This window comes from Penicillium argentinense (genome assembly GCF_028826775.1).
Source record: "Penicillium argentinense strain IBT 30761 chromosome Unknown utg000010l_segment0_segment0, whole genome shotgun sequence".
Taxonomy (NCBI): domain Eukaryota; kingdom Fungi; phylum Ascomycota; class Eurotiomycetes; order Eurotiales; family Aspergillaceae; genus Penicillium; species Penicillium argentinense.
In genome coordinates this window covers 850,798-875,655 of record NW_026622669.1, presented here as the reverse complement: position 1 = coordinate 875,655, position 24,858 = coordinate 850,798, and the positions used below count along the sequence as shown (strand labels likewise).

Genomic DNA, 24,858 nt, shown 5'->3' with positions numbered 1-24,858 from the left:
ATGGATGGCTGGTGGAAGGGGTGTGCGAAGTACTCTAGTGAGATGTGGGTGTTGTGCGGTGCGTTGGAGATGATTTTGAGTAAGTCTGTTAGATCTTGTGAAGGTCAGATTCAGGGGGTTGGGTACCTGGGCGATGTGATTATGGAGCCATTCGGCGCTTAGCCCACCATGTATATTGTTGAAGTAGCAGTTGTAGTAGCTCGTCATGTGTTTCAGAATGTCACGCATTCTTCCCGTGCTGATTTTGGGGAATAGAGGCCGGATCAGCCGCGCTCGTGTGCCATTTCAGGGAGGTCTGCCAATTTCAACGTCAGTCATGTCCAAACAGGTGCTCAGATCAGGCATACTCGGCTTCGAAGTCGACGCCTCATGCATTTGACTAGAATAAAAATCCTCATGGTCGGTTGTATCCATGAACTTCTTCACCCGCAAGCGCAGCCGAATCATATCTGTCATCCATTCCGGCTTGGACTCGCCCAAGATATGCAACAGACGCGGCTCGGCCAAGGTCATTTCAATATCGCCATCATCTGGAGAAGCACGAGCGCCTCGACCGGATCGAGATACTTCTCGATCGCAGCTAGAATGATTTCGACGACATGATCGCCGGGTGGGGACGCGGTGGGAATGTCGGGGATAGGAGCCAAGACGCGTTGCACGTCGGATAGTGCTGTTGCAGATGAACAGCGCCTAGCAGACAAGCTATTATGGGTTTATGCATTGTATTTGAGGAGATTGAAGTAGTCTAAAGGCCTACGCTGCTCCCGAGTAAAATGAGACGATCATGAATCACGACGACCCTCAAATACAAAGAGATTCTACATCTGTTTCAAGTCTAGGTCCCTACAAAGTAGGAAATTAGAGAAGATAATAATCATCTCGCGTCATTCGCAAATTCATATCAGTGCTATGCGTAACAGAGAAGCGGCAACAGCCGATTTGCATGAAATCATACAAAATACTCCAGCATGGAAGTATTTCCCAGATGCAAGCGTTCCAGCACTTTACACCAGATATCTGAAGCCCTTGCGCATGCACAAAGACTCGTTGGCACTAACAATAAAGTCGCCAGCCTGTGACTCATCGGTCGACTCTTCGGCCTCAGCAAGCTTGTTGTTGAGATTGACCAGGATCATGCGGAAGAGCCAGAAGCCGACAATCGTGATGCCGAACATGGCAGTGACAATACCGTAGCTCTTGCGGTAGCCGTTCTCCGAAAGGTCCCACACGTATGAGCCGGCGACGTTACCGAGCTGACTGAAGGCGTTGATGAGGGCCAACGCGACGGCTCGCTTGGCGGGCGGACGGGGGAAGGAGGAACTGATCCAGGAGTAGAACACGATAAATCCCGCGTAGGAACCGGCTTGCAGGAAGAGGGCGACGTAGCGGGCCGCGACGTTTAGGGTGGACATGCTGATAATGAAACCGACAAGACCCATTACGATTGGGCCGTAGATGTGCCAGATCTGGGATGAGTTAGTTGGAGATTCGGAGTGATGTTGGTAAAGAGGATGGGACTGACCTTTTCCTGGGTTCGATCGGCGTGCCAGGCGTTGATGACGGAGAAGATACAGGAGAAGACCCATGGGGGGAGCACTCAAAAGCAGGGTAGGGATCTCGGAGAATCCGAGGGTACCGGTGAGAGTGGGCTATAGGCGGAGACGGTAAGTAAAGAATCAGAGATATGAAAACGGCTAAAACTCACGAAGAAAGCGTTGAAAGACAATCCCACAACGTAGGCAGTGAAAGACAGCATCATGATGTAGATCTTGTAGTCCTTCAGGGCCATAATGAGACCAGTGAAGGGGCTCTGCTCTTCAGAGTCGGTATCGGCCTCACCAACATCCTCCAGGATACGGATCTGCGCCACAAGACGCTCGTCTTCGGTGAAGCCACGGGCGTTGGTGGGCAGATCAGGTAGGATGAAGCCAGCCGAGACGGCAATGGTCATGGTAATAGCACCCTCGATCCAGAACAGCCAACGCCAGGCAGCATGACCAAGTACACCCTCCATGTTGGACAGGACACCGGCAGCAATCAGCGAGGAGAAGGCATTGGAGATGAGGTTACCACAGAACAAAATGGCATTCCGAGTGGTCAGCTCCTTGCGAGTGTACCACTTGGACAGAATAAGGAGGGCACCGGGAAGGAACGCAGCCTCCACGAAACCCAGCAAGAAACGGATGGCAACCATGTGGCCAAAGTTCTTTGCGTTTCCGGAACAAGTCGAGATCAGACCCCACAGGGTCATCGAGATGGCGATGTAGATGGATGGCCGGGAGATGCGGTTGATGAACATGTTGGAGGGCACCTGCATCAGAATGTATCCCACATACAAGATACTCAAACAGGTCGAGTACTGGGTGTCGGTCAGACCAAGGTCTTCCTGCAGACCCTTCAGACGGGCCGCAGAGATGTTGTTCCGGTCGAGGTAGTTCATGATGTAGATCAGCACGAACAGACTACAGCGAGCATCGAGCTTGCGCTTGAGGCTCTTCTCGGCAGCCGCTCGACGCGCCGGGTCGATGTGCGGCAGCCCATTCTGCTGCTCGGTGACATGCTCGAGATTTTCCGTGTTCTCCTTCTCGACCTCGATCTCGATGCGGTCGTTGTGTCGTGAGATGTCGTCCGCCATGGTGTGTGTATGATCTCTCAGCAACCTAGATTCTCACGCCAGTGAAGAAAAATATCAGGGGGAAATTGGGGTTCTCTTATTAAATACGGGCACTCGCCAACCAATTCCCAACCCCACCATTTCTGGTTGCGTACGAACCCCGGTGACCCCCACGCGAAAATATCTCACGCGGGGGTTGCAGTGGAGAAAGGCTTGGCGTCGGGAAGGTTGAACCCCCCACGGGCGCCCTTTCACACTGTTTCGGCAACATGGGCGTCCGAGAAGCGAGAATGCCGCCCGCCCATTGGCCAGTCGGTCCGGTACTTCCGGTGGGGACTCGGGTTGAAACGAGGGGTGGCACTTCATGCCCATGTGCGCTTTCCCCAAATCCCCCCGAAAACACACACCGGTATCCCTCTACGGACGCTCTAAGGTGCCCCGGAAAGCTTGGACAATCTCCAGGATTCCAGGATGCGGAGAGAAATGACATCGTTCGAGGGGAAATGTTGCGTTTGCCGGGGGCTGTGCCCGGTAATCTCCCGGGGAAAGGGCAGGTTTGTACGGCGGGGGCCGTTCGGTCACCTGCCGTGAATATTTTTGCCCCAGACATCCCGCACGCCTGCTTGGTCCGAGTTGGGCTCTGATTTCCCAGCGAAAAGTCTGTCGGCCAATCCGGTCCCTCGCCCAACTCCTTGCGACCAGACCAGAGAAACCAAATTCTTGCGTCATGAGCGTGCTGGCAGAAAGAGCGGTCGCCATGACGGTTTTTCGTTCGGCATTGTGATTTTAAAATTGCGCCAAATTGCACCCCCACGGAGATCCATCTCCTTTTGCTGGAGTTGGCTCTCCTTCTCCATCCGGGACGAGGCTTTCGAGCGGGAGGGAGCCGAGCTTTGTTAACATCTAGCCGAGTAGATTTCCTGCCAAGAAGGTCGGGCTTGGTTCAGCTAGAACTGGTCCCAACATAAAAGTCTCGGCTGACACGAAAAATATGAGAAATTTAGAGGGGTTCCAAAATTGCCCCTGTCAACCCAGTCGATTGAGCAGTGGCCTGATTCTGCGCGGGTAAAGGTAGGGTGAGATGGGGTGATGAGATGCGACCGTGGAGGGATAGTGTGCCGGGGAAAGAATTACCCCAACATACATGCCGTCACCAGTCATCCCACGGAATAGTCCCTTAATAAATCACCTCACATCATTTTCTGACTAGCGTTGAGCACGATTTGCCTTTCTGAATGAACTTTTTTGATCGAACTTAACCTTGCTAATTGCTGACACTGCCTCATTGCATCTTGGGAGACTTCGCCCCATCAATTGATTTCACGACGAAAAATGGAAATGCCCCATAACAAACCTCGCATTTTACTGGAGCTCTGGGAGACATTCGATCGGATGAGGACATCCCCCAAGACAGTCTGGATAGGAGGGATGTCAGAAAGCTGCGATCATTTGAAAGAAAAAGAACGCATTCTCGAACTCTTCCCAACTCTCCATCATCCTTCTATCACAGACTGCCTTCGTAAATGTCACCATCGAATGTCTCACAGTGCACAATTAAATTGGCTCGATTCACCTGTGTTCGATCTCCACGTACTAAACCACACCCGCCCCCAAGCTCCTGACATTGAATAGGATTCAGTCCTGGATCGTTCGCGGCAGCACGCAAGCCTATGTAATACTGCGGACCGCAGGACGCGATTATCTTTTCGAGCGTAGCGTCAGCATTGATGAGTAGATGGATTAATGTAGTGGGTGGATGAACTCACGCTTGCTCTAAAAGGTGTTTGAAAGAGCTTGTCAGCAGCGGTGGATCGTCTTTCGTATAGACAACGACTCTGTGTCTCTGAAGTCGTTGACAAATCCTTCTGTATATCTCCGCATGCGGCCCTCGAAGGGGATCGTTATGGGTCTGGTCGCAAGGCAAGCACCGTGGGAACGCACAGGGGTTTGCAAGTGCGTTTTCGTTTGCTTCTTACAGCTTGCCAAAATTGATGATCTGGTCCCACTCGGTGCTCCTCATTCTGAGATATTGAACCCATTTGGCTAACTTGGCTAATCAGTGATCGACATGATTGCATTGCTGCTAGCCGTGTGGGTGGTTGAATCAAGAGAGCTGAAAGTCACCGGGGCCTGCCCAACGCCGACCTCAAAGAAATCAACTGTAATTTAATATGCACCGCAGAAGGTCCGTTGGATATATTGGAGAAAGAGTTTGCCTAGAAATGAGACGAATGAAGCCGGAGTATGTGACCGCGGAAGAGACAGTCTGGTCAAGCGATTGGTCTTACTATAGCGATACTCTTTCACGGCTTTCATGCGATTGACGTCAATAAACAGGAGTATGCAGTTGCCGACTTTGTTCTAGAACTTAGACGCTTCCTTATTCTCACAAAAAGCGGAGAGATCGACACTGGCACCATGGCGTCAGCGGTCTCGTCGCCCTGATTGCAACTCAGTTCTCCTAGTCCATGGATACAGTAAACGGAGCCGAGAACACTTGTTGCCGCCATCGCCGCCGAGCGACGCAAGCCACGAAAAAGTGTTCATGAAACTAAGCCACGGAATGCGGACTCTCCTCTCAGACAAACGAGACCACTGACGTGTGCCTGGCGCTAGCATTCGTTCGGGCGCTCTGTAATTGCGTCTGCGGTCGCGCCTGCATAGATGCCTCGTCAAGCAAACAAATCACGCATGAAAACGTTCTTGTGGCTCGGGTTACCGAGAGCGGCTTGTCTGTTGATCGGCTTGTTTTCCTGGTTGTTGACGGTTGTGGAAGAGCTAGCTCGTCCTTCATCGCAAAATGAGGCTAGTGTTGTCGCGCCGCTTTACTCACGAATTTATGGCCGGATTTCGCCGTTGCTTTCCAACTTAAGATAGCGATTGTGAAGAGAAAATAGGTATGGATTGCGAAAGTATTTAAGTGATGCTGTATGTTAACCAGCGTCTCATCCGCTTCGGTTGAATGCGCTCAACCATAATGATTTCCAAGATCTCACCTTTGGTCGACCCGAGTCTCCTTCGCATCCACCTGACATAGAGTGATGCTTGGATACTTGCATCTGATGATAATAAAAAGACGAATACCTGTGGCATTCTCGCACTCGAAGATCTGGCACGGTTATTCGGAAATGATAATATCCACCGACTCATGAACAACAGAGAACTCACGCAAGCCATCCATTCATTCAAACATCATGGCTCGGCCTGCAATTTGAAACTCGGGGGAATGTACTCACCATCTCGTGATGAAACAAACCTCGTTTCCTAAAAATAGAAACCCCAATCCAAATTCAAATGTTATTATATTAAAGCGCAAAGGTCTCCGGCGACACCTCAAACCCATATATGCGGTGCCATTCGCAATATGATTTACACACTGGAAACCGTCCTCATGCGACAACACGAATGTAATAACAACGGTATTTTCACCCCTGAAAAGCTTGAAAAGCCGTCAATGAGTTGTTACTGGCGAACAATTATTTCCAAGCCACACCCGATATATGCCAAGGACTTCAGACAGCACACCTCATTCCAGAAATCAGAGCACCCGACCGACGTCCCAGTCTTCCAGTTGACGGAAGCACGACAATTAGCAACCAGTTATACCCAACCCATGGACAAATTAACAAATAATATCTGCGCAGATGCAAAATACTTCGGCGTCATCGCCTGTGGTGCTGGGTTCTGCGACGAAGGAACCGCATGGGCTGTCGCCTCCTCCTGCAATAATATCTTGATCGGTGATTATTGCGAAGCTGCCGATGCGAAGGGGCTGGAGCCTCTACAGAAAGCTGGCGCTGGCGCCATGGCATCCTTGAAGATGTGCAATATCGCAGACCGAGTGTCCGATTGCCAGTTTGACAATCTCGCTGCATACATGATTCAGTGTCGCGTTCTCGGGTATTTCAGAGATCACTCGAGGAGTCGTCTCCCCGATGTGATATATGATAGTCGAATGATCAGACTCTGTGCCCACCGCCCTATTGACGTTGCGCCTTCCACGGTGTGATGACTGCGTCGTTTGCCATGGGTCAAGAACTCACAGAGGGAGAATACATGAAGCTGGTGGATGCATGTGTTCATTTTAACGACCTGGTGGATTTCCGCAGCGACAACATGCGCACACAGCCTGGGAATTTCATTCTTCGCAGAATCAGAGGAAATATGTGCGAATATCTTGATCAGATGATCGCACAGTGATTCTGTCATTGAGGTGATCGAATCATCTGAGATTGGGGCACTGGCCCCTATGGGCTATTGCAACTGGGTTATTCTCGGTGCCCACCATAAGGTATATGAAGTGGTGCACGGGGCCAAGGGAGTGAAGGTGCACTCTGCGTATAATTATCAATCGCAGTCGGACACTGTTCGTTATGAGCGATTATTCCAAGTATTGCAGCCGTATGGTATACTCAGCGAACAAGGACCCCGAGTTTCGAAGAAGTGCTTGGAAATAGACAAGCTCTCCGCCGTTGTTCGGTCTGACCCCGGGACACATTTGCATGGCTTGCAGATGCGATTCGAAGTCTTTTAGAGCCGACGGTGTTGAGGAAGATCAATAATGTGGTGCATTATGAGTGGCTTAGCGATGTTGGTGCTGTAGATTACTGTCCGTAGATAATTTCTACATTGAATAGTATCAAATTAATTCTCTAATATTCACAGCTCCCCGTTTCGCCGAATGTATGGCCATTGTGATCCATGGATCCATTCGCAGGGCGGCGGGTTTCCGTGACTAAGTAGGTTTTGCCTCCGATTAAGAAACAATCCCAGCGTTCCACGCTTCCTCCTTCCTTTCTACCCCGGATTCCCCAACTCAACAGCACACACATTGGAAAATGGACGATCCAGTCCCTCCAATCCTACCCGATGGCAGACTTCCCGAATCCTTCAACGGCGCCCCGCCGCTCTTCGAAGAAGAAGCATTTTTATCGCCGGGTACATTTTCCAGTGCGGACGAGTATGCCGCCAACCCGCGCTTCCTCGAATTACAAGAAGAACTCCGCTGCGTCTTATTCTCCGCCGTCTCCAGCCTCGAGCCTAGCACATACGCATCGCCCGTGCAATCGGAGCCTCTCGACGGCCCTGGATCCCGTACTTCTCGACAAAGCCTAGACTTTACGCGGGTGTCGATCCCCAAAATCAGACTGATTTACTACCTCAAGAACTGGATTACCGAGTGCGCGCCGTACTTGGATAAATTCGACGAATCGCGCCATTTTGGCGTTCATATTCCGATTCTGGCGCAGCGATCGCCCACTTTATTCTATGCCATTTTGGCATTTTCGGCGAGACAGAATGAGCGCAAAGCGTGCCTTGACAAGGCTTATGATAGCCTAGAGCTTTATCAGGAGTCGATTCGGTTATTGGCGCCCTGTCTGCAAGCTAAGGATCCTAATGTGCTTGTGACGGTATGCATTCTGGCTGTGATGGAGCTGATGTCCGTCAGTCCGCGCGATTGGCGCCGCCATGTCGAGGGATGCGCTGCGCTCTTTGACTCGTTCAGTGTGAATGGTCTCTCAGGAGGTCATTTACAAGCCGTATTCTGGTGCTACGCGCGCATGGAACTCTGTGGCGCGATTATCTCCAACGGCGCCGAGAGCACCGTCTTGCCACTCGATAAATGGGTGCCTGCGATGCCGGAAATAACCTGTCCGAAAGAGCGGGAAACGATGATTCGAGATTTATTTTGCCAAAAAGGCCACGCGTCGCCAGATATGCACGCCAACTGGGCCGTCTACCTCTGCGCAAAGACATGCGACCTTGCCTGCCGACAGACAAGGCACCTCGAGCTGGGTGAAATGGTAGATGACACTCGCTCCTTCCTCGAGCAATGGACCTGCCTCTGGGATGAACTGCAGTACTGGATGGAACAACGGCCTCCCGCCATGCTACCGATTAAAACGACAGGCATCGGCGGCGGGCAAATTTTTCCCGAGATTCTATTCGCGCACTGGGCTGCTATTTCGGGGAATCAGTTATACCACGCTTCATGTATCATGATGCTGGATATGAAGCCCCCGGAAAAGATTCTTCCGCCGGGCAAGCCTCAGTATTCGGCTATCTGGCATGCGCGACGAGTGTGCGGCATTTCGCTTACGAACCCCCACAGTGGGAATTTGATTAACGCTATTCAGCCACTATACATTGCCGGGAAACTTCTCAGTCATCATAGTGAGCATGTTGAGGTGGCAAAGTTGTTTAAAATTGTTGAAGAGACGACTGGTTGGGGGGCGCTTTGGCGGTTGAAGGATCTTGAGAGAGCTTGGGGGTATGAGCCGGGTGAAATTCTGGCGGCGATTTGATCTGAAAATTCCCACTTGATGCTGGCATTTTACGGATTATACCAATTGCATTTGAATCATATGATTTATGTCTGGCGTGAGATTTCTCCGATTGTATCATAAAGCGCGTCTAAAAAAAAGACCTTTCGAAATTGGCCACTGTCCATATCGACAATCAAATATTTGCAAGGTTAAAGAATCAAAATGTGCATCTATTTCTTCAGGTCCGCACAGGTCTTGGGATACTGAAGCGCGTGCTTGATACGCTGCTTCAGCTTGTCGGCATCAACCTCAAAGACATAGTTCACCTGGCGGATACCCCCGGGGCGAGAGCTTTTTGATAAACGTGAATGTTTCCATAGTTGGGACTTCCGTACGAAGTATCAACATCAAGGTACACTGAAATGGAAGACTCTGTTAGGTAATCTCCAATTGCTGTTGAATGTTCAGCTCGAACTTACCAGAGGTCTGGTTGGTGGCCAGGGAGGCATCGACCATAAGCGCGGCAGCGGTCTCGTCCCAGAAGGGAAAAGACAGGTCATAGTACTTGGCGAAGAGCTCCGAATAGGGGTTCTTGACGGATGCAACCTCGTCGACGAACTCCTTGGTGGGGAATACCTGGTTGGCAACGTTACCAGCAATGGTGATTTCGGGGAAATCCGCGGTCAGGGCGATCTTCGACGCCTCGGGGTCGATCATGAGGTTAATCTTATCAATTAGCAGATGCACCAGATATACTCTTTGGGTCAACTCACGTCGGATTGATAGTCAGCCAGCATGATGCTGCCGGTCGCTTCAAGCATGTTGAGATCGACATATCCACCCATGATCACAAGATCCTTGGCCAGGGAAGCGAATTGAGGATCCATCCGGACAGCCAGAGCAATGTTGGTTAGGGCACCCGCAGAGTAGATCGACACCTGTCCGGGGTACTTATGGACCATCTCGACCATGAAGTTCGCGGCCGAGGTTGAGTTATTCGGCTTGCCCTTGGGGAATCCCTCCTTGAAGGCCGCCTTGACAATGCGATCGGGGTTGCCCGATGTGGGATCGTTGCCCTCAGCCTCCATGGTCTTGTTCTCCGGGGCGAATGCACCCTCCCACGGCAGTTTGCCGTGAATGGTCTCCCATGCTTGGAACCGCTCCGGGGTGTTGATCAGGGGCCAAGTGGCTCCGGGGTAGACGGGAATGCAGCTAAGATTCCCGGCTTCCAAAGTGGCAACGGCGTGCAGCGCCACCTGCGGCTGCCAGGAGTTGGCAGTATCTAGCAAAAAAGAAAGTTAGCCACGTCTTGCAAAATTGTGGAAGTGCAAGCATACCCGAAGCGAGGCCCAGAATATCCACATCTCCATCAAGAGCAACTAGGTACGGCACAAAACCGGCTGTGTACCAATCGTTGTCCATGATTGCATAGTGCTTATCCGATCGCGCCTTCGGCAGGGCGACAGTGCCCGTGACGAATGGAAGCAGCGTGCTGCAGAGCAGCGGCAACGAAGTGGGCCAGTGCATGGTGATAGTCAACCCTCAAGATATTCTCGAATTGTGCCCTCTCCAGCTATGTTCTCTCACCGGAACCTTTATACTTCCAGCGCAACATCTCTGCTGCCTATCCCCAGATTTCGCATCGGGCATACCCGACTATCTCCCGAGCAATAGGTTTGTTGTGATGCCAATCCCCGTGCGATGCACTCCACGTTCTCCACGATCCCCGCATGCACTTAACCAAGGGAGCCGGGCAGTGGCTCCAATTTCCCAACGCGGCGACGGGACTCAGGGATGCAACCCCACACCATCGCGGGAGAAATCAGCCCATCCCTGGAACTAGTTCTGCACGACGGCCGATTGACACACGCGAACTCTGGGTTATGGTGGGAGTCGGGCAGGGCCCGCATCGATGCCCACGGGCTGCCTCCGATTTCCCCCTTCGCTAACCGAGTGGATCCACCCCGACCCCGACCGTTTCGCTCAATCCGGCCATCAGAGCCTCCAGCGTGCTTGTTTGGGATTAGGGGTTTCCTCCGCACTTGCCCGCCCTGGTTGTTGCCTCCACGTTTTTCGCGGGCTTCCGGGGGAAAACCACGCGATTCGGGAGGCCGAGACCGGGGAATGAGGCGTTTGGCTTTTTTTTTTTTCTGCGCGGGTGACAGCCCCGTAGTTGAGGTAGATGATCGGGATGACAGTATATAAGGATCACATCCCCAGATTCTCGTAGAATCGAAATCCCCACTGTCGAAATATTCTCTGCCAGGCGAGTTTTCTTGCTCACAAGTGTTGACGCATCGGCCCGAGCTATTTTTCTTTTCAGTATGGCGGACCGAGCAGCCGTCGATGTGGAGGCGGCACCACGCATTCAAATCGCGAAGAAGTCGATGTGGCAGTCCATCTTTGCAAATCCAAAGGTGCTTTTCATTGCCTTTTTTGCTTCGTAAGTCCACAATAACAATGCGAAACTCCTGCCCACAGAACGAGAACTAATATTTGTCATGTGCATAGCTTTGGTGGTTTCGAATATGGCTACCAACAAGGTGTGCTGGGCCAATCCCTGGTCATGACTCGGTTTACCGAGAACTTCCCCACTGTCGTCGCATCGTCTACCGCCACTGGATGGTTGACCTCCGTCCTCCAATTGGGAGGTATTGTGGGTTCACTGTCGGCCGGTATTCTCGGCGAGATCTACTCCCGCAAGTACACCATGTTCTTCGCTTGCTGCTGGGTCATCCTCGGCAGTTACCTCTATGTCGGTGCCACAGCCGGAAATCCCTCGCTGCTCTATGCCGGTCGATTCTTCACCGGTCTAGGTGTCGGCTTGTTCAGCGGTGTCGGTCCCTTGTACAATGCGGAGCTTGCGGCGCCTGAGATGCGCGGCCTGCTCGTTTCGTTCTACCAGTTCGCCACCATTCTCGGTATCATGATTTCTTTCTGGGTTGGATATGGCAGCAACAACATTGGTGGAACCGGGGAGACTCAGTCAGATATGGCGTGGCGTCTGCCTTCCATCATCCAGGGTATTCCCGCAGTCTTCCTGGCTTGCGGTATCTGGTTCATGCCCTTTTCGCCTCGCTGGTTGGTCAAGCAGGGCCGCGATGAGGAGGCCCAGGCCACGCTTGCCTGGATGCGGAAGGTCCCCGTCGAGCATGAACTGGTCCAGGTCGAGTATCTGGAGATCAAGGCCGAGGCGGTATTCGAACAGCGGGCCTTTGCCAAGTCTTCGCCTAAGCTGGCGGAGCGCGAGCGCCAGAGCATCTTCATGAACCAGATTGCGCAGTATGCCAACTGTGTTCGCTCGATGGACAATCTCAAGCGGGTTGCCACTGCCTGGTTGGTAATGTTCTTCCAGCAGTGGAGTGGTATTGACGCGAGTGAGTAGCCCCTGGCAACGCCTTCTAATCAAACCATCGTTGCTGACAATGACCAGTCATCTATTATGCCTCCAACGTCTTCCAGAGCCTGGGTTTGACCGGTGGTACCATTGCTCTCCTGGCTACCGGTGTGACTGGCGTCGTGTTCATCATCAGCACCGTCCCCGGAATGCTGGTCATTGACAAAATCGGTCGCAAGCCCATGCTGCTCGGCGGCTCAGTGGTGATGTTCTGCAGTATGGTGATTGTTGGTGTCATCGTGGCCAAATTCCAGCACGACTGGCCCGGCCATGTTGCAGCTGGTTGGACTGCTGTTGGTAAGTGATGTCTCTTACCCAACGACTTTTAAATAAACATGTCTAACAAATATCTCTTAGCCCTGATTTGGCTATATATTGCCAGCTTCGGCGCCACCTGGGGCCCCGTCTCCTGGACCCTCGTGTCCGAAATCTTCCCTCTGTCGATTCGCGCCAAGGGAGCTTCGATCGGTGCCTCCAGCAACTGGATCAACAACTTCGCCATTGCGTTCTTCGTCCCGCCGATGCTTCAGGCCTGGGAGTGGGGCACATATATTTTCTTTGCCGCGTTCCTTCTGGTCGGCATATTCTGGGTCTGGTACTTCCTGCCCGAGACCAAGAATGCGACCCTGGAGGAGATGGACCGGGTCTTCAAGAGCCACACTGGCGAACGCGATGCGGAACTTCTCCGGGATGCCCAGCGCGACGTTGGCCTGACGGACTTCATTGAGCGGATGGGGATTGCTACCGGGCGAGATTTGGAGAAGAAGGAGGGCAGCCAGTACATCGAGAGTCTGTAGAGGGATGGTCATGTGATGGGAACACTGTTGTTCAGCATTCGTCTTGAGAGATACTCTACTACTAAATATTCCAATTTAATGATTTCTATGTTAATCGTCTATTGCACAACTTCACAAGTATTTTGAGCATTCTCTCTGAGGTCATACTTCACTAGGGCGCATTATGTGTAGGGTATACCTTCTACTCGTAGTAGGAGCTGTGGTCCCCAGTTCTCCTCGCACCTGCATAGATCGATCGATCGCCACGTTTTCTCGGGTGGCGTCCGAATCCTCCTCCACAGTACCAAGCAAGGAAAAAAAGCAATGCCTAAGCAAAAGGATGGAAACGCGGTCCAAGCCGCGCCGGCATTTTGATCGGGGTGATTGCCCCACAACGGCCCCGACTTTTGCGGCCGCCTCCGGAAATCCTCTTTTGGGCTTGGAGCCTCCAGCTCGCGTTTTTGGCCTCCTCCACGATCCGGGGTCATGCACGCCTGCTCGAACCACCATGCCCCGGAACCCGACACCTGCTGGCAAGCAACGGGTGCGGACGGGCTGTCTGACCTGTCGCAAGAGGAGGCGAAAATGTGAGTCTTTGCGCTTTGCTCGATGATGGGCGCATTCTAACAAGGGACAGGCGACGAGCAGAAGCCCAGATGCGCCAACTGTGAAGTCAAGGGTTTTACGTGCAAGTATGGCTCGGACTTGGCCTTTGTGCCCCCGCGATCGGGGAATGCGCCTGGTGGAAGGCAGGTGTATGGGTCGATCAGTGTAGGTGGTGATGGATTGTGCTACAGCTTGATGGCATTGTTGACCGAATAATATAGTTCGTTGATGACTCTCCTGTGGCCCACGCGGCTGCGAAAAGCAAGGAGAAGTCGCAAAGTCACGACAAACATGCGACCGAGTCTCAGGATATTTCTCTGACAGCACAGGGGATACTGAATCCATCAGACGAGACGCCGTATTTGAGTCACAGTGGAAATCGAACAGCAGTCGGCTTGAATGACATCCTGGCCTCGAATGTGTCTATCGACTACACGCAAGGAGTCTCGACCTTACCAACGGCACTGGGTCTGCCTGGAGGCTATCCTGGGGGCAGTCCCATCAGCCAGGAATATCTCCGTCTGACCAGAGACTACCAGCATCTCCCCCGAAGACCTATCAGTATAATCAGCAACTACGAGACCGATCTCCTACGGCACTTCCGCTACTCGGTCGGTCCCTGGATTGATGTCGGGGACCCGTATTGTGCGTTCGGAGTGCAAGCGCTCCTTCTCTCCAGATCAAACCGACCTCTGCAGTCTGCCATTTTGGCCTTGTCTGCTAGCCAAAGGTCACTTCTCGGTCTTGGCTTCCCCAATCAAGACATTAGTGGCGGTATGCGATTTCGCAAGGAGGCAGAAGAAAGCCTGGTGATGGAGGCCGCCATGTTGAGGCATACTGGGCAAGCACTATTGCTGTTACAAAGAATTCTACCGGCAGGAGTTCAGCAGTGGCGCGACCGGCTCGAACCTCATATCGAGTCTGATGGTCTAGTGACCCCTGGGGCGCTTGCAGAAGAGATGGGCGAAGAGCTATTCTGGTTGCACTTTCGACTTGGTGAGTGGCGACTTTTATATGTACCAATGGGCAGAGCAACTAAACTAACTTGAACCCTGCTAGATCTCGCATCTTCACTCATAACATGCAAACCTCCTCTTATCCCCTTCCGTTCATTCCTTCAACGCGACGGCTCTCCAATCCACACCTCACAGCTCGCCCTCGAAATACCCACCGTCCACCGGGTCTACAACCACGCCCTCTGCCTATTAGGACACAGCCTAGCTCTCATCTACGGAGACCCAGACATAACCTCACCTCAAGCCGCTGGCTCACCAGAACTGGCAGCCTTCCCTTCCTTGCGACAATCACACTTCCTCTCACAATGGACCTTCCTCTGGACAGACTGCCAGAAATGGTACAACGAGCGCCCGGTCGATGCGCAGCAGATCGTGGATGTCCGCGGTGGAGAGGCGGACCAGATCGACCCAGACCACGACTCCTCCTTCCCCATTCTCATCTTTACGACGCCCATGGCGCTGGTCGCCAATACTGTTTACCACATCACCTCCCTACTTTTATTGACGCACAAGCCTCGCTTATTAAAGTCACTACCGGGTCCACGCTGCTTCACTTCGCATATCTGGCATGCCCAATCAATAGCCGGTATTTCGGCTAGTAATGATTCGCCGGAGCAGTGGGATCCGATACTCGTTGCGAGTCTTCTTTTAATTGCTCGAGAGATGACCCACGAATCACAGCAGACTGTGCTCCTGGATCTATTCAGGAAAATTACGGCGACAATGGGGATCAGTTTGGAACGTGAGACGCAGGCTCTTCAGTCTGTCTGGAATATTGCTCGGTATGACGAGTGTCCGGAAGTGCAAGATGTATAAATTGAATTATGTCCTCATGAAATCATTAAAACGCCAGTTCCCAACATTCTATCCCTTTTCACATGTCTAGTCGTTTCTATGTCCCCTTTCTACTCCATGTCATAAGCAAAGGGAATACTCTGCATTGCACCGCGGCGCTGCACGCATTTGGCCGCCGCCGCATTTGCCTTCGAGACCGCAGCCTCAATCTCATCGTCGAATGCTACCAAAGAGGTATTCTGGGCGAGGAATCGCGCAAGCGCTGTCGAAAAGTATCCGACAAATGTATCGCCCGCAGCGGTCGTATCAACCACCTTTACGACCTTCACGCCCCGCACAACGCCTCGTCGACCGGTCCGGGTTGAGAAGTAAACGCCCTTGGCTCCAAGTGTGATAAGCACAATCGGGACGTGGGCCAGCTCGTGAAATCTCGGCGCAAGCTCTTCGGGCTGCAGGCAATCCAGCTCAGTGGGCTGAGTCAGGTCAGAAACCGGAAGACCGGCAATTGATCTCGACATCTGCACAGCCTCTGTTTCATTCATGATCAGGACGGAGGTATGCTTGAGCGCCGCGAGTGAGATTCCCTCGGGGAAAACGGGTGCAGGGTTGAAGACAATGTGCGATCGATCTGTCGTCGAGACGTCGCCACCGTTGAAATATTCCAATAGACCAAGGGTCGTCTTGCGCGGGATCTCTCCCTGCAAAACGATAAGTCCGGGGCGGACACTCTGCTCCTTGACGGCGGTTATGATCTGCGCCACGTCGCTCATCATTCCAGCGTGGTTGGCACCAGGAACGACCAGGATACGGTTCTCTCCCCCGATATCTTCTTCGACGATAATACTGGCCGAGCCGGTCTGTGCCTCGGTTGATTCTTCGATGGTTGCTGTGGTGACTCCCGACTGTTCGAGACCTGGCTTGAGGAGCGTCGAGTAGTAGACATCGTCGGCGCCGACTGCTCCAATCATGCTAACTGCAACATCTTGGCTTGTCTTGGAAGTGAATGAGGCTCGGCCGCAGGCGGTTGCCTGGTTTCCACCCTTACCGCCGGCTGTCACGGACAATGAGGTTGCTGTGAGAGTTTCGCCGGGGCCGGGGCATCGGGGTGTGGATGTGACGAAGTCGATGTTCAATGAGCCGATGATGCAGATGTGTGGCTGGGAGGTGGTCGCGGACGTGTCTTTGATTCCCATGTTGACGGCGCGAGATATGTGATCGATCTCTTGCAGGCGAAGACTTCAGGGCCTGCCTTCACGGTATGAGCGCAATTCGACGAATGCAAGTGGAATATTGAGATCGGATTGAAAAGCAGCATTGGTGCGGAATGGCCTATATGTAACATTGTTCTATTCGAAATCTTTCCATCGCTTCATGAGGATGAAACGTGCAACCTGCCGATGAGCTCTCCATCGGCTACATCCCCAGTCGGGAGGTCGTAGCCTATTTTTCACTAATCGGGTTAGACTCTGTCTATAACCGCCCGAACAAAGTTAGTGCGTCGCGTGGCGGTTTCTCAAATGGGAACTCCTCGACGCGATGTAAACGTTTCGGTGATTTTGAGGCGTGGCAAATTCTAATAACAGGACTTGTGAGCCGAAAATGAAACCTTTTTGTGATGAGAACATATCCCGCTGAGATTCAAGAAGAAACCCTTAAATATTGTATCACGTGATATTATCCACTGGCTAAGATTTGCGAGAAAGACGTGACACTTTGGTCTGAAATTTCAAGTGTGGGCAGCGCTCGTCGAGCTCATATCTTGCCATTGAGCTTGTAGGTGGCACATTTTGGGGGGTTGGTGTGTTCGAAGGTAAGCGCGGGTAGTTGTGTTGCTTGATTCGTGCCCTCAGTAATAAAGTATTTTACAGTCGACTGTAGCGCCTAACGGGATGGTTGATTAGAATGCCCGATGCTTACACTCTGCTTCATAGTGTCAAAGCTGTTAACTCGTGATATCAACCAGCTCGCGTAGCTCAGTTGGTAGAGCGCGGCACTAGTAATGCCGAGGTCTTCAGTTCGAATCTGGACGTGAGCATTTATTTTTTCCCTTTTTTTCCCTTTTTTGTCCTTTTTTTCCCTTTCATCTTTCTAATTTCATTTGATTTTTAGCGAAAATCAATTTGGTTTGGTCACTTTCCAGCCTCGTTGTCATCTCGTCATGCCGTAGGCCGACAATGTTGGTTTTTTGCGATACAACACTACAACATCTAAATACAGTAGCAAACTGGGTAATGGAACTCTTCACCTTGGTACATTAATTTCCTGGGCTTGGAAAATGAAACTTGGTGAGGATATGGATGGTCAAATTAGATATATCATCATTTCTATGTCAAAATATATATCGCGAACTCGATTACTATATTAAGATAACAATGTACCATCTTCCTTCACTGGAAGACAGACGATGTTGAGATGAGGGATAGGATCTGGAGGGAATCGTTTAAGCCAGCAATGAAGTAATATTGAAGATGTCTGATAATCTAAGATAACCCCTGAGTGGAAGTGTGCTATACACACTTCCCGAAGGTCCGCGTTACCGTATAAGGCTAGTGCGACTCAGGGAGAATGGCATAGTAGCCCTCATGGCCTCAGCGGCATTGAAGACTGCTGAAAACTCAACAGACGACTTGGTAATTTTTTTTGATCGTAATTTACCTCGCAGTAAACAGATAGCAAAGATTTAAAGTACTCTTTGTTCGTAGGCGCATGGAATGTGGTCAGATTCGATAGATCTGGAGCGCTGGAACATTGTGCGGGCGGTGTTTCACCAGATGGCCGTATTCACATCCAGCGTTGCCGAAATCCACAGCCTCGCGTAAACTAAATCGGAGAAACACTTCTGGTCAAGCCCCGCCAGCTGCGGCCATCGGCCAGAAAGATCCTCTGACAAGGTGCTCTCTCCCTGTCAGTCAAGACGACTGATAAAAAGGGGAAATAAATTCTTCTGCGCGATTGACAATCCGTGCCGGGGATTTCGTCTTCCCGCCATACAACCAGCAACTGCCAGCAATGTGGCTCATCGAACGCCGGATTCTGGGGCGAGTATCGCTGTCTGGGGGCCAAAACTGACCTTGTCACAGCCCCCCTCGACGACTTCCCCTCGCCTCGGTATATTTATTGCCTTTCGTTCACACTGACGCAACCGTAGCGACTTGCCTAACACTGAACGATGCCCTTCCTTTTATTACCCGTTGAAACCATCCTGCTCATTACGAAAAGGCTCGAACCTCATAAAGTGAATGCGCTTCTTCAATCCTACCTCCCGCATGTTGAACGACGAGCCATACTAACTATGACAATGTGCATAATTATAAATCTTCAACCTTATTTTGGGCAGCCTCGTCTGGATTTGTTACGACGTTGAAACGCCCCCTTAAGGCTGGCGCGAATGTTCAGTGGGAGTCAGTGTACGGGTTGTGTACATGAATCACAATATCGAAGGTAAGACGAACCATGCCTTAAGACTAGGAACTATCCGATTTCTGCCGCAGTGGTCAATGGAAATTTCGAGATTGTGGTAACATTGATTCGATCCGGTGTGGACATTGGTTATAAGGACCCGAATGGCCGAAGTTCACTGTCGTCGGCGACTTGTGGGGGCCATCTCAGCCTGTTCCAAATGCTCGTCGCCATGACGCCGATCTGTTATCCCTTGATGTAGAGATATCGCACTCGATGGATCGTGTGGCGATTCATGGTCTCCGAGATGTCGAAGAGTGGCTTTTCCAACAAGTACGAAAGGTCATTGACACAGAGCATCCCTTTGAGAGCTTGGGTTTCAAACGTCACCCCCATTTCATGCTGAGATGCGCAGCAGAAAGAGGCGATGAAGATCGCGTACAGTTCCTCCTGGTGCAAGAGGGGACTGATGTAAATTTCGTACCCCTACAGGCAGATTTGATGCCGGAGAGTGGTATCCTTCAGCCTACTCCGTGTGAAGTTACGCACCTCTTATTGGCGCGATTCAGTTAGCCCCTGACCCATGCGAATGGCCAAATTTTACTAGAGGCAGGTGCAGATTCCAATATCATGACAGCCATTGACGATCCCTCGAAAAAGATCGATCGGCGTGCAGGACTGTATGAGAATTCGGCCTCGGCTGCTCTTGCGAGGAATGAAAGCTACCGTCTGATTGAGTTGCTCCTCGAGTACGGCTTGGTTCAAGAAAATTCGGAGTTAATCTTGTCAAGGCTGCGTATTTACGGAGGACGGCTGAGCTTCGACTTCTGATGGAAAATGGAGCGTACTATTTGGCTACGACAGAAGAGACACGGCGTTTCAGCTATCAGCCCCTAATAGATGGACTTATTGAGTGGGGGTTCGTTTGAGGGCTTCATTGTCCCAAGAAGAGTTTGAAGAAATTACCAGAGCTTTGATTTCGAGGAATTCTTGAATGATGAGGACGACGGATTCGGGTTTGGGGAGCCTGATGCAGTGACTGGCTCAACGTTTCCAACGATTCCGAGATCCATGGATCCATGGGCAATGTACCTCAATGTAAACATTCAAAGCTATTGGAGTGATAGGTACCCCTTGAGAACAAAAAGTATTCTCGAAATACTTCCAAGCCGGCTTGGAGCGGTGCGTGAAACATTTTTAGGAACAAGCCCCACGCTGCAGTGGACCATATACATACGATGCAGGTAACATTAGAACATAGCCCACTAGGCTGCAGCAGGGGGATTCTCTCCGGGCGAGATGATCATGATTATCGGCTGCTATAGGCCCTCATCCTGCATTCCTGCAAGGCTCCCAGCCTGATGGAACCCTTTCAACGTTAAGGGTCCAGCAAAATACCCAACAATCGACGCGCCCCATTCTGGACACGGGGTGATCGACAAATTATGGAGTTAGATCCAGGCACATCCCCAATGGTGTCCAAAGTCATATCCGATCCGAAAGTACGGCCAAGAGCTGAGAGCCTTGTGTGACAACTATAGCCTCGTTGGCCCCCTGGAGCCTCGTCACAGATTCAAACTTAGACTGAGAACTCGACAAGGCTGTGAAGAAGAACTGAGAACGTCACATCGATCGTGTATGCCTTGATGCCTCACTCCCTCTCCGGTCAAAGGTATAAAGCCCCCGTCGAAATCGTGCTTTCAGTCAACAATCACACAACATTCCCACCCAGTCCAGTCTTCGCATTACAAAAGCCCAACCCTCATCCAGTGAGCATACCTTTTGATCCATCCAAAGGCTGAAATGTAACTGACAGAAGCCTAGACCCGCTAAAATGAAGATGAACCTCAGCCTCTTTGCCCTCGCTGCTTTCGCCAGCCCCATCTTCTCTGCCGCCACAGGACAGAACGCGGGATCCAACCCTGGTAACGTCCTTGCTCGCGACACCCAGGCCTGCTATGATCGTGCCCCCTACGGATGCTCCGAGAAGGGCTGGTGCTGGCAGAAGTGCGCCAACGGAGGAGAATGGTGCTGGCTGGCCCACGACGGAGGAAACGGTGACTGGAAATCCTGCTCCACCGAGGCCGACTGCAGCCCTGAAAACATGGGCGATTCCGCTTGTGCCCAGGGTGGTTGCGATGCCTGTGGCTGCAGCTGCTAAACAGGTCACCCACAAGATCACGATGGCTCTTGGGTCCAAGGAAACATACCCGTCATGTGTTCGAACATTTGAAATTTTATTCCTATATATAGGAAATACCATTCGTTTAGTCCTTGAAATTGTGATATAATCAATCCTAGAAAGTGGTCCTTCGCTTTTTTCATATTCTGCGATCACAATGATGAGCTCCGCATAGACTTGTCAGATCACACATTATTTGGTATCTATACTGGCGCCTCTATGATCTTCGCTCAACTTCTACCGTGGCACAGAATTTCGTAATTCTTCACGGCAGCCGACGAACAAGTATAAACTACCACCGATGGCAGGGTCGTGGTGGGGAGAGGTCAGGCAGCGTGGCCCACTTAGCGGGTGTTGCCTGACAGCGGCCCAGGCAGCAGCCCCGCGTCGCCTGGTGTTTCAGGCCGCAACGGCACAGTCTATCTTTAAAGAACCTCTGCGTCCGACTATACATTTAGTTGCGATTTTCCCACAGACCATCTCTTTCTCTATTGCGAATCACTTTGTATATGCTTCTTTCATCCCCACCACCCCCTCCGAAGCTTCTTCATCCCACCCTACCCCCCGTTGCATCTCTCGAAACCACCTGCGCTCTTGCCCCCGCGATTTTGAGCTTTTCCCCTTTACTTCCCTTTTCAACTCACAATAATGGCGCCGACTTCATTCCGGGGCTGCGAGGTCGCCGTCGTAGGCACCTTCCCCGGATATAAGCATAGTACGCGCCCCACTAGCGCTCTCGGAGACCTTACCTGTTCGGAGCATGTCAACATGTGCAAGCGGATATGAGGCTAACATTGACCATTGTGTGTAGGTGACCTGGAGAAGTTGATCACCAACCTGGGTGCAGACTTCATCAAATCAATCTCAATTACGCGGGGCACACATCTGATTGCCACCGAGGAGGAGTTCAAGAAAAAAGGACACAAGTACAAACGAGCGGAAATTCTTGGGCTTCGCGTCGTCTCGCTAGATTGGCTTCTGAATTCTATCGACGCCAATAGACCATTGCCATCGAAAAAATTTCTCCTCACTTCCAGGACCGGCAACCAGGCTCCGGGCATTGCTGGGGAATGGTACACTCCCAAGAGCAGTCGCCAGAACAGTCCCATTCCGCAAGAGGATAGCCCGGACACGGCAAATTCACCTAGCCGAAAGCGCGCCAAGGATCAAGAAGAAAGCGATGAAGCTGAAGGACTTACCAAAAAGCAGAAGGACCCACAGAAAGCCAATTTCAAAACTGTGGTTGTACCGGTGGATGGGGAAGGAGAATGGAACATGCCATGCGCAACATCAGGTGAGTTAACTACATTGAAATGGAAAAGCGCAAGTACTTATATTATATTCAAGCGAGCGATGTCTCTGTATTCATCGATGAAGATCGCCTCATCTGGGACGCCACGTTAAGTAGGACCGAAGTCGGTGCGAATAACAACAAGTTCTACCGCCTACAAATTCTCTTGCTGCAGGACCGTGGGAACATTACCTACAACATCTGGAATCGCTGGGGTCGTGTTGGCGAGAAGGGTCAGTGCAAGATGATGGGAGACGGGACTTTGAAGACTGCCCTGGCAGCGTTTAACAAAAAGTTCAAGGAGAAGACGGGCCTGAATTGGGTGGATAGACAGGATAGTCCCAAGGCTTCTAAGTATACCTTCCTTCAACGGGATTATGAAGGGAATGAGGAAGTCAAGGTGAAAGAAGAGCCTCGCGAGAAAAAGCCACCCGCCGAAAGTGCACTCTCGAAGCCCTTGCAGGACTTAATGGCATTCCTGTTCAACCAAGACCATTTCATCAACGCCATGGCTGAAATGAAATATGACGCAAAGAAACTTCCACTTGGAAACCTGAGCCAGAAAAACCTGGATGACGGGTTTTCGGTGTTGAAGGACCTCTCCGAGCTAATTCAAGATCCAACCCTGTCGAAGACTAGATACGGGGTTTCTTTCAATAAAGCGACTGAGACTCTCACCAACCGCTTCTTGACGATCATCCCTCACGACTTCCAGCGTCAGCGGCCACCAATTATTGACACGGAACTTAAGATCAAAGCCGAGGTAGACCTGCTGGAGGCATTGACTGAGATGGACGTGGCGAACAAGATCTACACCGACTCTCTGGATTCTGATCAAGTGAACGCGCTTGACAGACAGTTTAAGGGACTCGGAATGAAGGAAATGACTCAACGTGTGTGCTCTTGACGATTGTTCAGCATGGACTTTCACTAATAATCGCAGTGGATCACAACTCATATGAGTTCCGGGAATTATCTAACTACCTGAAGACCTCGAGAGGGGACACCCACGGCAACATCTACTACAGGGTACGACAGTGTGTAATGAATTTTGGCGCAGAAGCGCGCGTATCAGCTTGGTACATGATTTACTCACATAAAAATATGTTTCAGGTCATCGACATATTCCGCATCGAACGTGACGGAGAAGAAGAGCGGTTCAGCTCGTCCCAGTTCGCAAAAATCCAGAACAGCAATCGCCGTCTCCTGTGGCACGGCTCCCGCAGCACGAATTTTGCCGGCATCCTGAGCCAAGGCCTTCGCATTGCTCCTCCAGAAGCCCCAGTGAACGGATACATGTTCGGCAAGGGAGTGTATCTCGCCGATACATCGACCAAGTCGGCCAACTACACTTGCCATCGGATGAGCGGTGGAATGGGACTGCTCTTGTTGTGCGACGCTGAGTTGGGCGAACCCATGCTCGAGCTTGTCCACGCCGACTCAAACGCCGAGACGGCTGTAAGAAACGCAGGAAAGATCGCCACTCTGGGCCGGGGCATGAAAATACCCGGGGGCTGGAAAGATGCTGGCTGCATCTCCGACACGTTGAAGGGTGTCAAGATGCCGGACGCTGTCTGCGGCATGGCGGAGGATCACACTGGAGGACTCATTTACAATGAGTACATTGTTTACGACGTGAAACAGATTCGACAGAGATATCTGTTTTACGTCCATATGTAGCCTGGGAACCACGCGTGCTTTGATCACTTCCTTCATATTTTGCTCACCTTTTGCTTGCTGTGGGCAGCGGTGTTTGCTACGGACGCACAGCGAGGGAGCTGGCGTCTTTAGGGCACTGGATTTACCAACCCGTGTATTCTAGAGCTAATATTCCCATAGAATTTCACTTCCTTAGTGTTTTCCATTTCCAGGAAGCTTCGAAGAACCCTGGAATCAGCACAATAAAGCGTCCATGGTGTAATTGCAAATTAAAAGGAAAGACTTTGTGAAATTCAAGGAGCGGGTATCTATAAAAAGCTAAAACTCCCTCGTCTGAATCGGACGCGTGGACGCATCCGGTGTCTGATCACTTACATGATTTCCATAAGAGACCTTGAAATCCGTCACCATTATAATTTTATTATCCCCTCCACACTTCGGAGCTTCAGGTGTCGCCATCTCAAATCCTCTCGATGAATCATCCTGCCAGATCTCATCGCGAGTATCATTCAAGTTTCGCTCAGAGGTGTTGGCTTGCGGTATTCTATGGGGTACGCTTCGACTGTAGGGATTTGTGCTCGGTTGCGAGTAGAAGAGGGTAGGAAAGAAGATTTGGAGTGGGTGTTTGAAGACAGGGAGGCAGGTACATATTATTCCGGTGTTTGCTTCGATGACGCTCCAGATTGTTGCGGGGATGGGTCCACCTGTACTCGATGTCAGTATTTGAAGGGAATAGTGGGGGTCGTGAAGGGGTAGGAAGAGACGCACTGGTGGGATCGGCATCGGCGGCGGAACTGACGAGGGTGGTGGTGCGGACGATAGTTGTTACGCAAACGCTGGAACAATATGAGTGACGG

General features: G+C 51.4%; 9 protein-coding genes across 9 annotated transcripts; 5 read left to right on the top strand and 4 right to left on the bottom strand.

The window, feature by feature from the left end:
• Positions 1–1,004: 1,004 nt before the first annotated feature.
• N7532_010032 (uncharacterized protein) lies at positions 1,005–2,635 on the bottom strand (the record flags this gene model as incomplete). The annotated part of the gene is made up of 2 exons (XM_056622523.1): positions 1,005–1,649; positions 1,706–2,635. 2 exons carry the CDS (start codon positions 2,633–2,635, stop codon positions 1,005–1,007), a joined length of 1,575 nt encoding a protein of 524 aa, XP_056469939.1.
• Positions 2,636–5,978: 3,343 nt separating this feature from the next.
• On the top strand, positions 5,979–6,623 carry N7532_010031 (uncharacterized protein; the record flags this gene model as incomplete). The annotated part of the gene is made up of 1 exon (XM_056622522.1): positions 5,979–6,623. One exon carries the CDS (start codon positions 5,979–5,981, stop codon positions 6,621–6,623), a length of 645 nt encoding a protein of 214 aa, XP_056469938.1.
• Positions 6,624–7,452: 829 nt separating this feature from the next.
• N7532_010030 (putative C6 transcription factor) lies at positions 7,453–8,919 on the top strand (the record flags this gene model as incomplete). The annotated part of the gene is made up of 1 exon (XM_056622521.1): positions 7,453–8,919. One exon carries the CDS (start codon positions 7,453–7,455, stop codon positions 8,917–8,919), a length of 1,467 nt encoding a protein of 488 aa, XP_056469937.1.
• A 191-nt stretch (positions 8,920–9,110) lies between these two features.
• Positions 9,111–10,407, bottom strand: N7532_010029 (uncharacterized protein; the record flags this gene model as incomplete). Its single annotated transcript, XM_056622520.1, is given in 5 exon segments — positions 9,111–9,206; positions 9,218–9,297; positions 9,360–9,606; positions 9,654–10,162; positions 10,218–10,407. 5 exon segments carry the CDS (start codon positions 10,405–10,407, stop codon positions 9,111–9,113), a joined length of 1,122 nt encoding a protein of 373 aa, XP_056469936.1.
• A 797-nt stretch (positions 10,408–11,204) lies between these two features.
• Positions 11,205–13,074, top strand: N7532_010028 (sugar porter family MFS transporter; the record flags this gene model as incomplete). Its single annotated transcript, XM_056622519.1, has 4 exons — positions 11,205–11,323; positions 11,392–12,257; positions 12,314–12,574; positions 12,635–13,074. 4 exons carry the CDS (start codon positions 11,205–11,207, stop codon positions 13,072–13,074), a joined length of 1,686 nt encoding a protein of 561 aa, XP_056469935.1.
• Positions 13,075–13,393: 319 nt separating this feature from the next.
• Positions 13,394–15,491, top strand: N7532_010027 (uncharacterized protein; the record flags this gene model as incomplete). The annotated part of the gene is made up of 4 exons (XM_056622518.1): positions 13,394–13,640; positions 13,691–13,824; positions 13,881–14,655; positions 14,719–15,491. The coding sequence occupies 4 exons, from the start codon at positions 13,394–13,396 to the stop codon at positions 15,489–15,491; spliced, it is 1,929 nt and encodes a 642-aa protein (XP_056469934.1).
• An 89-nt stretch (positions 15,492–15,580) lies between these two features.
• N7532_010026 (ribokinase) lies at positions 15,581–16,663 on the bottom strand (the record flags this gene model as incomplete). The annotated part of the gene is made up of 1 exon (XM_056622517.1): positions 15,581–16,663. One exon carries the CDS (start codon positions 16,661–16,663, stop codon positions 15,581–15,583), a length of 1,083 nt encoding a protein of 360 aa, XP_056469933.1.
• A 3,968-nt stretch (positions 16,664–20,631) lies between these two features.
• On the bottom strand, positions 20,632–21,098 carry N7532_010025 (uncharacterized protein; the record flags this gene model as incomplete). The annotated part of the gene is made up of 2 exons (XM_056622516.1): positions 20,632–21,026; positions 21,080–21,098. The coding sequence occupies 2 exons, from the start codon at positions 21,096–21,098 to the stop codon at positions 20,632–20,634; spliced, it is 414 nt and encodes a 137-aa protein (XP_056469932.1).
• Positions 21,099–21,699: 601 nt separating this feature from the next.
• N7532_010024 (uncharacterized protein) lies at positions 21,700–24,022 on the top strand (the record flags this gene model as incomplete). The annotated part of the gene is made up of 4 exons (XM_056622515.1): positions 21,700–21,766; positions 21,863–22,345; positions 22,399–23,235; positions 23,286–24,022. 4 exons carry the CDS (start codon positions 21,700–21,702, stop codon positions 24,020–24,022), a joined length of 2,124 nt encoding a protein of 707 aa, XP_056469931.1.
• Positions 24,023–24,858: the final 836 nt, after the last annotated feature.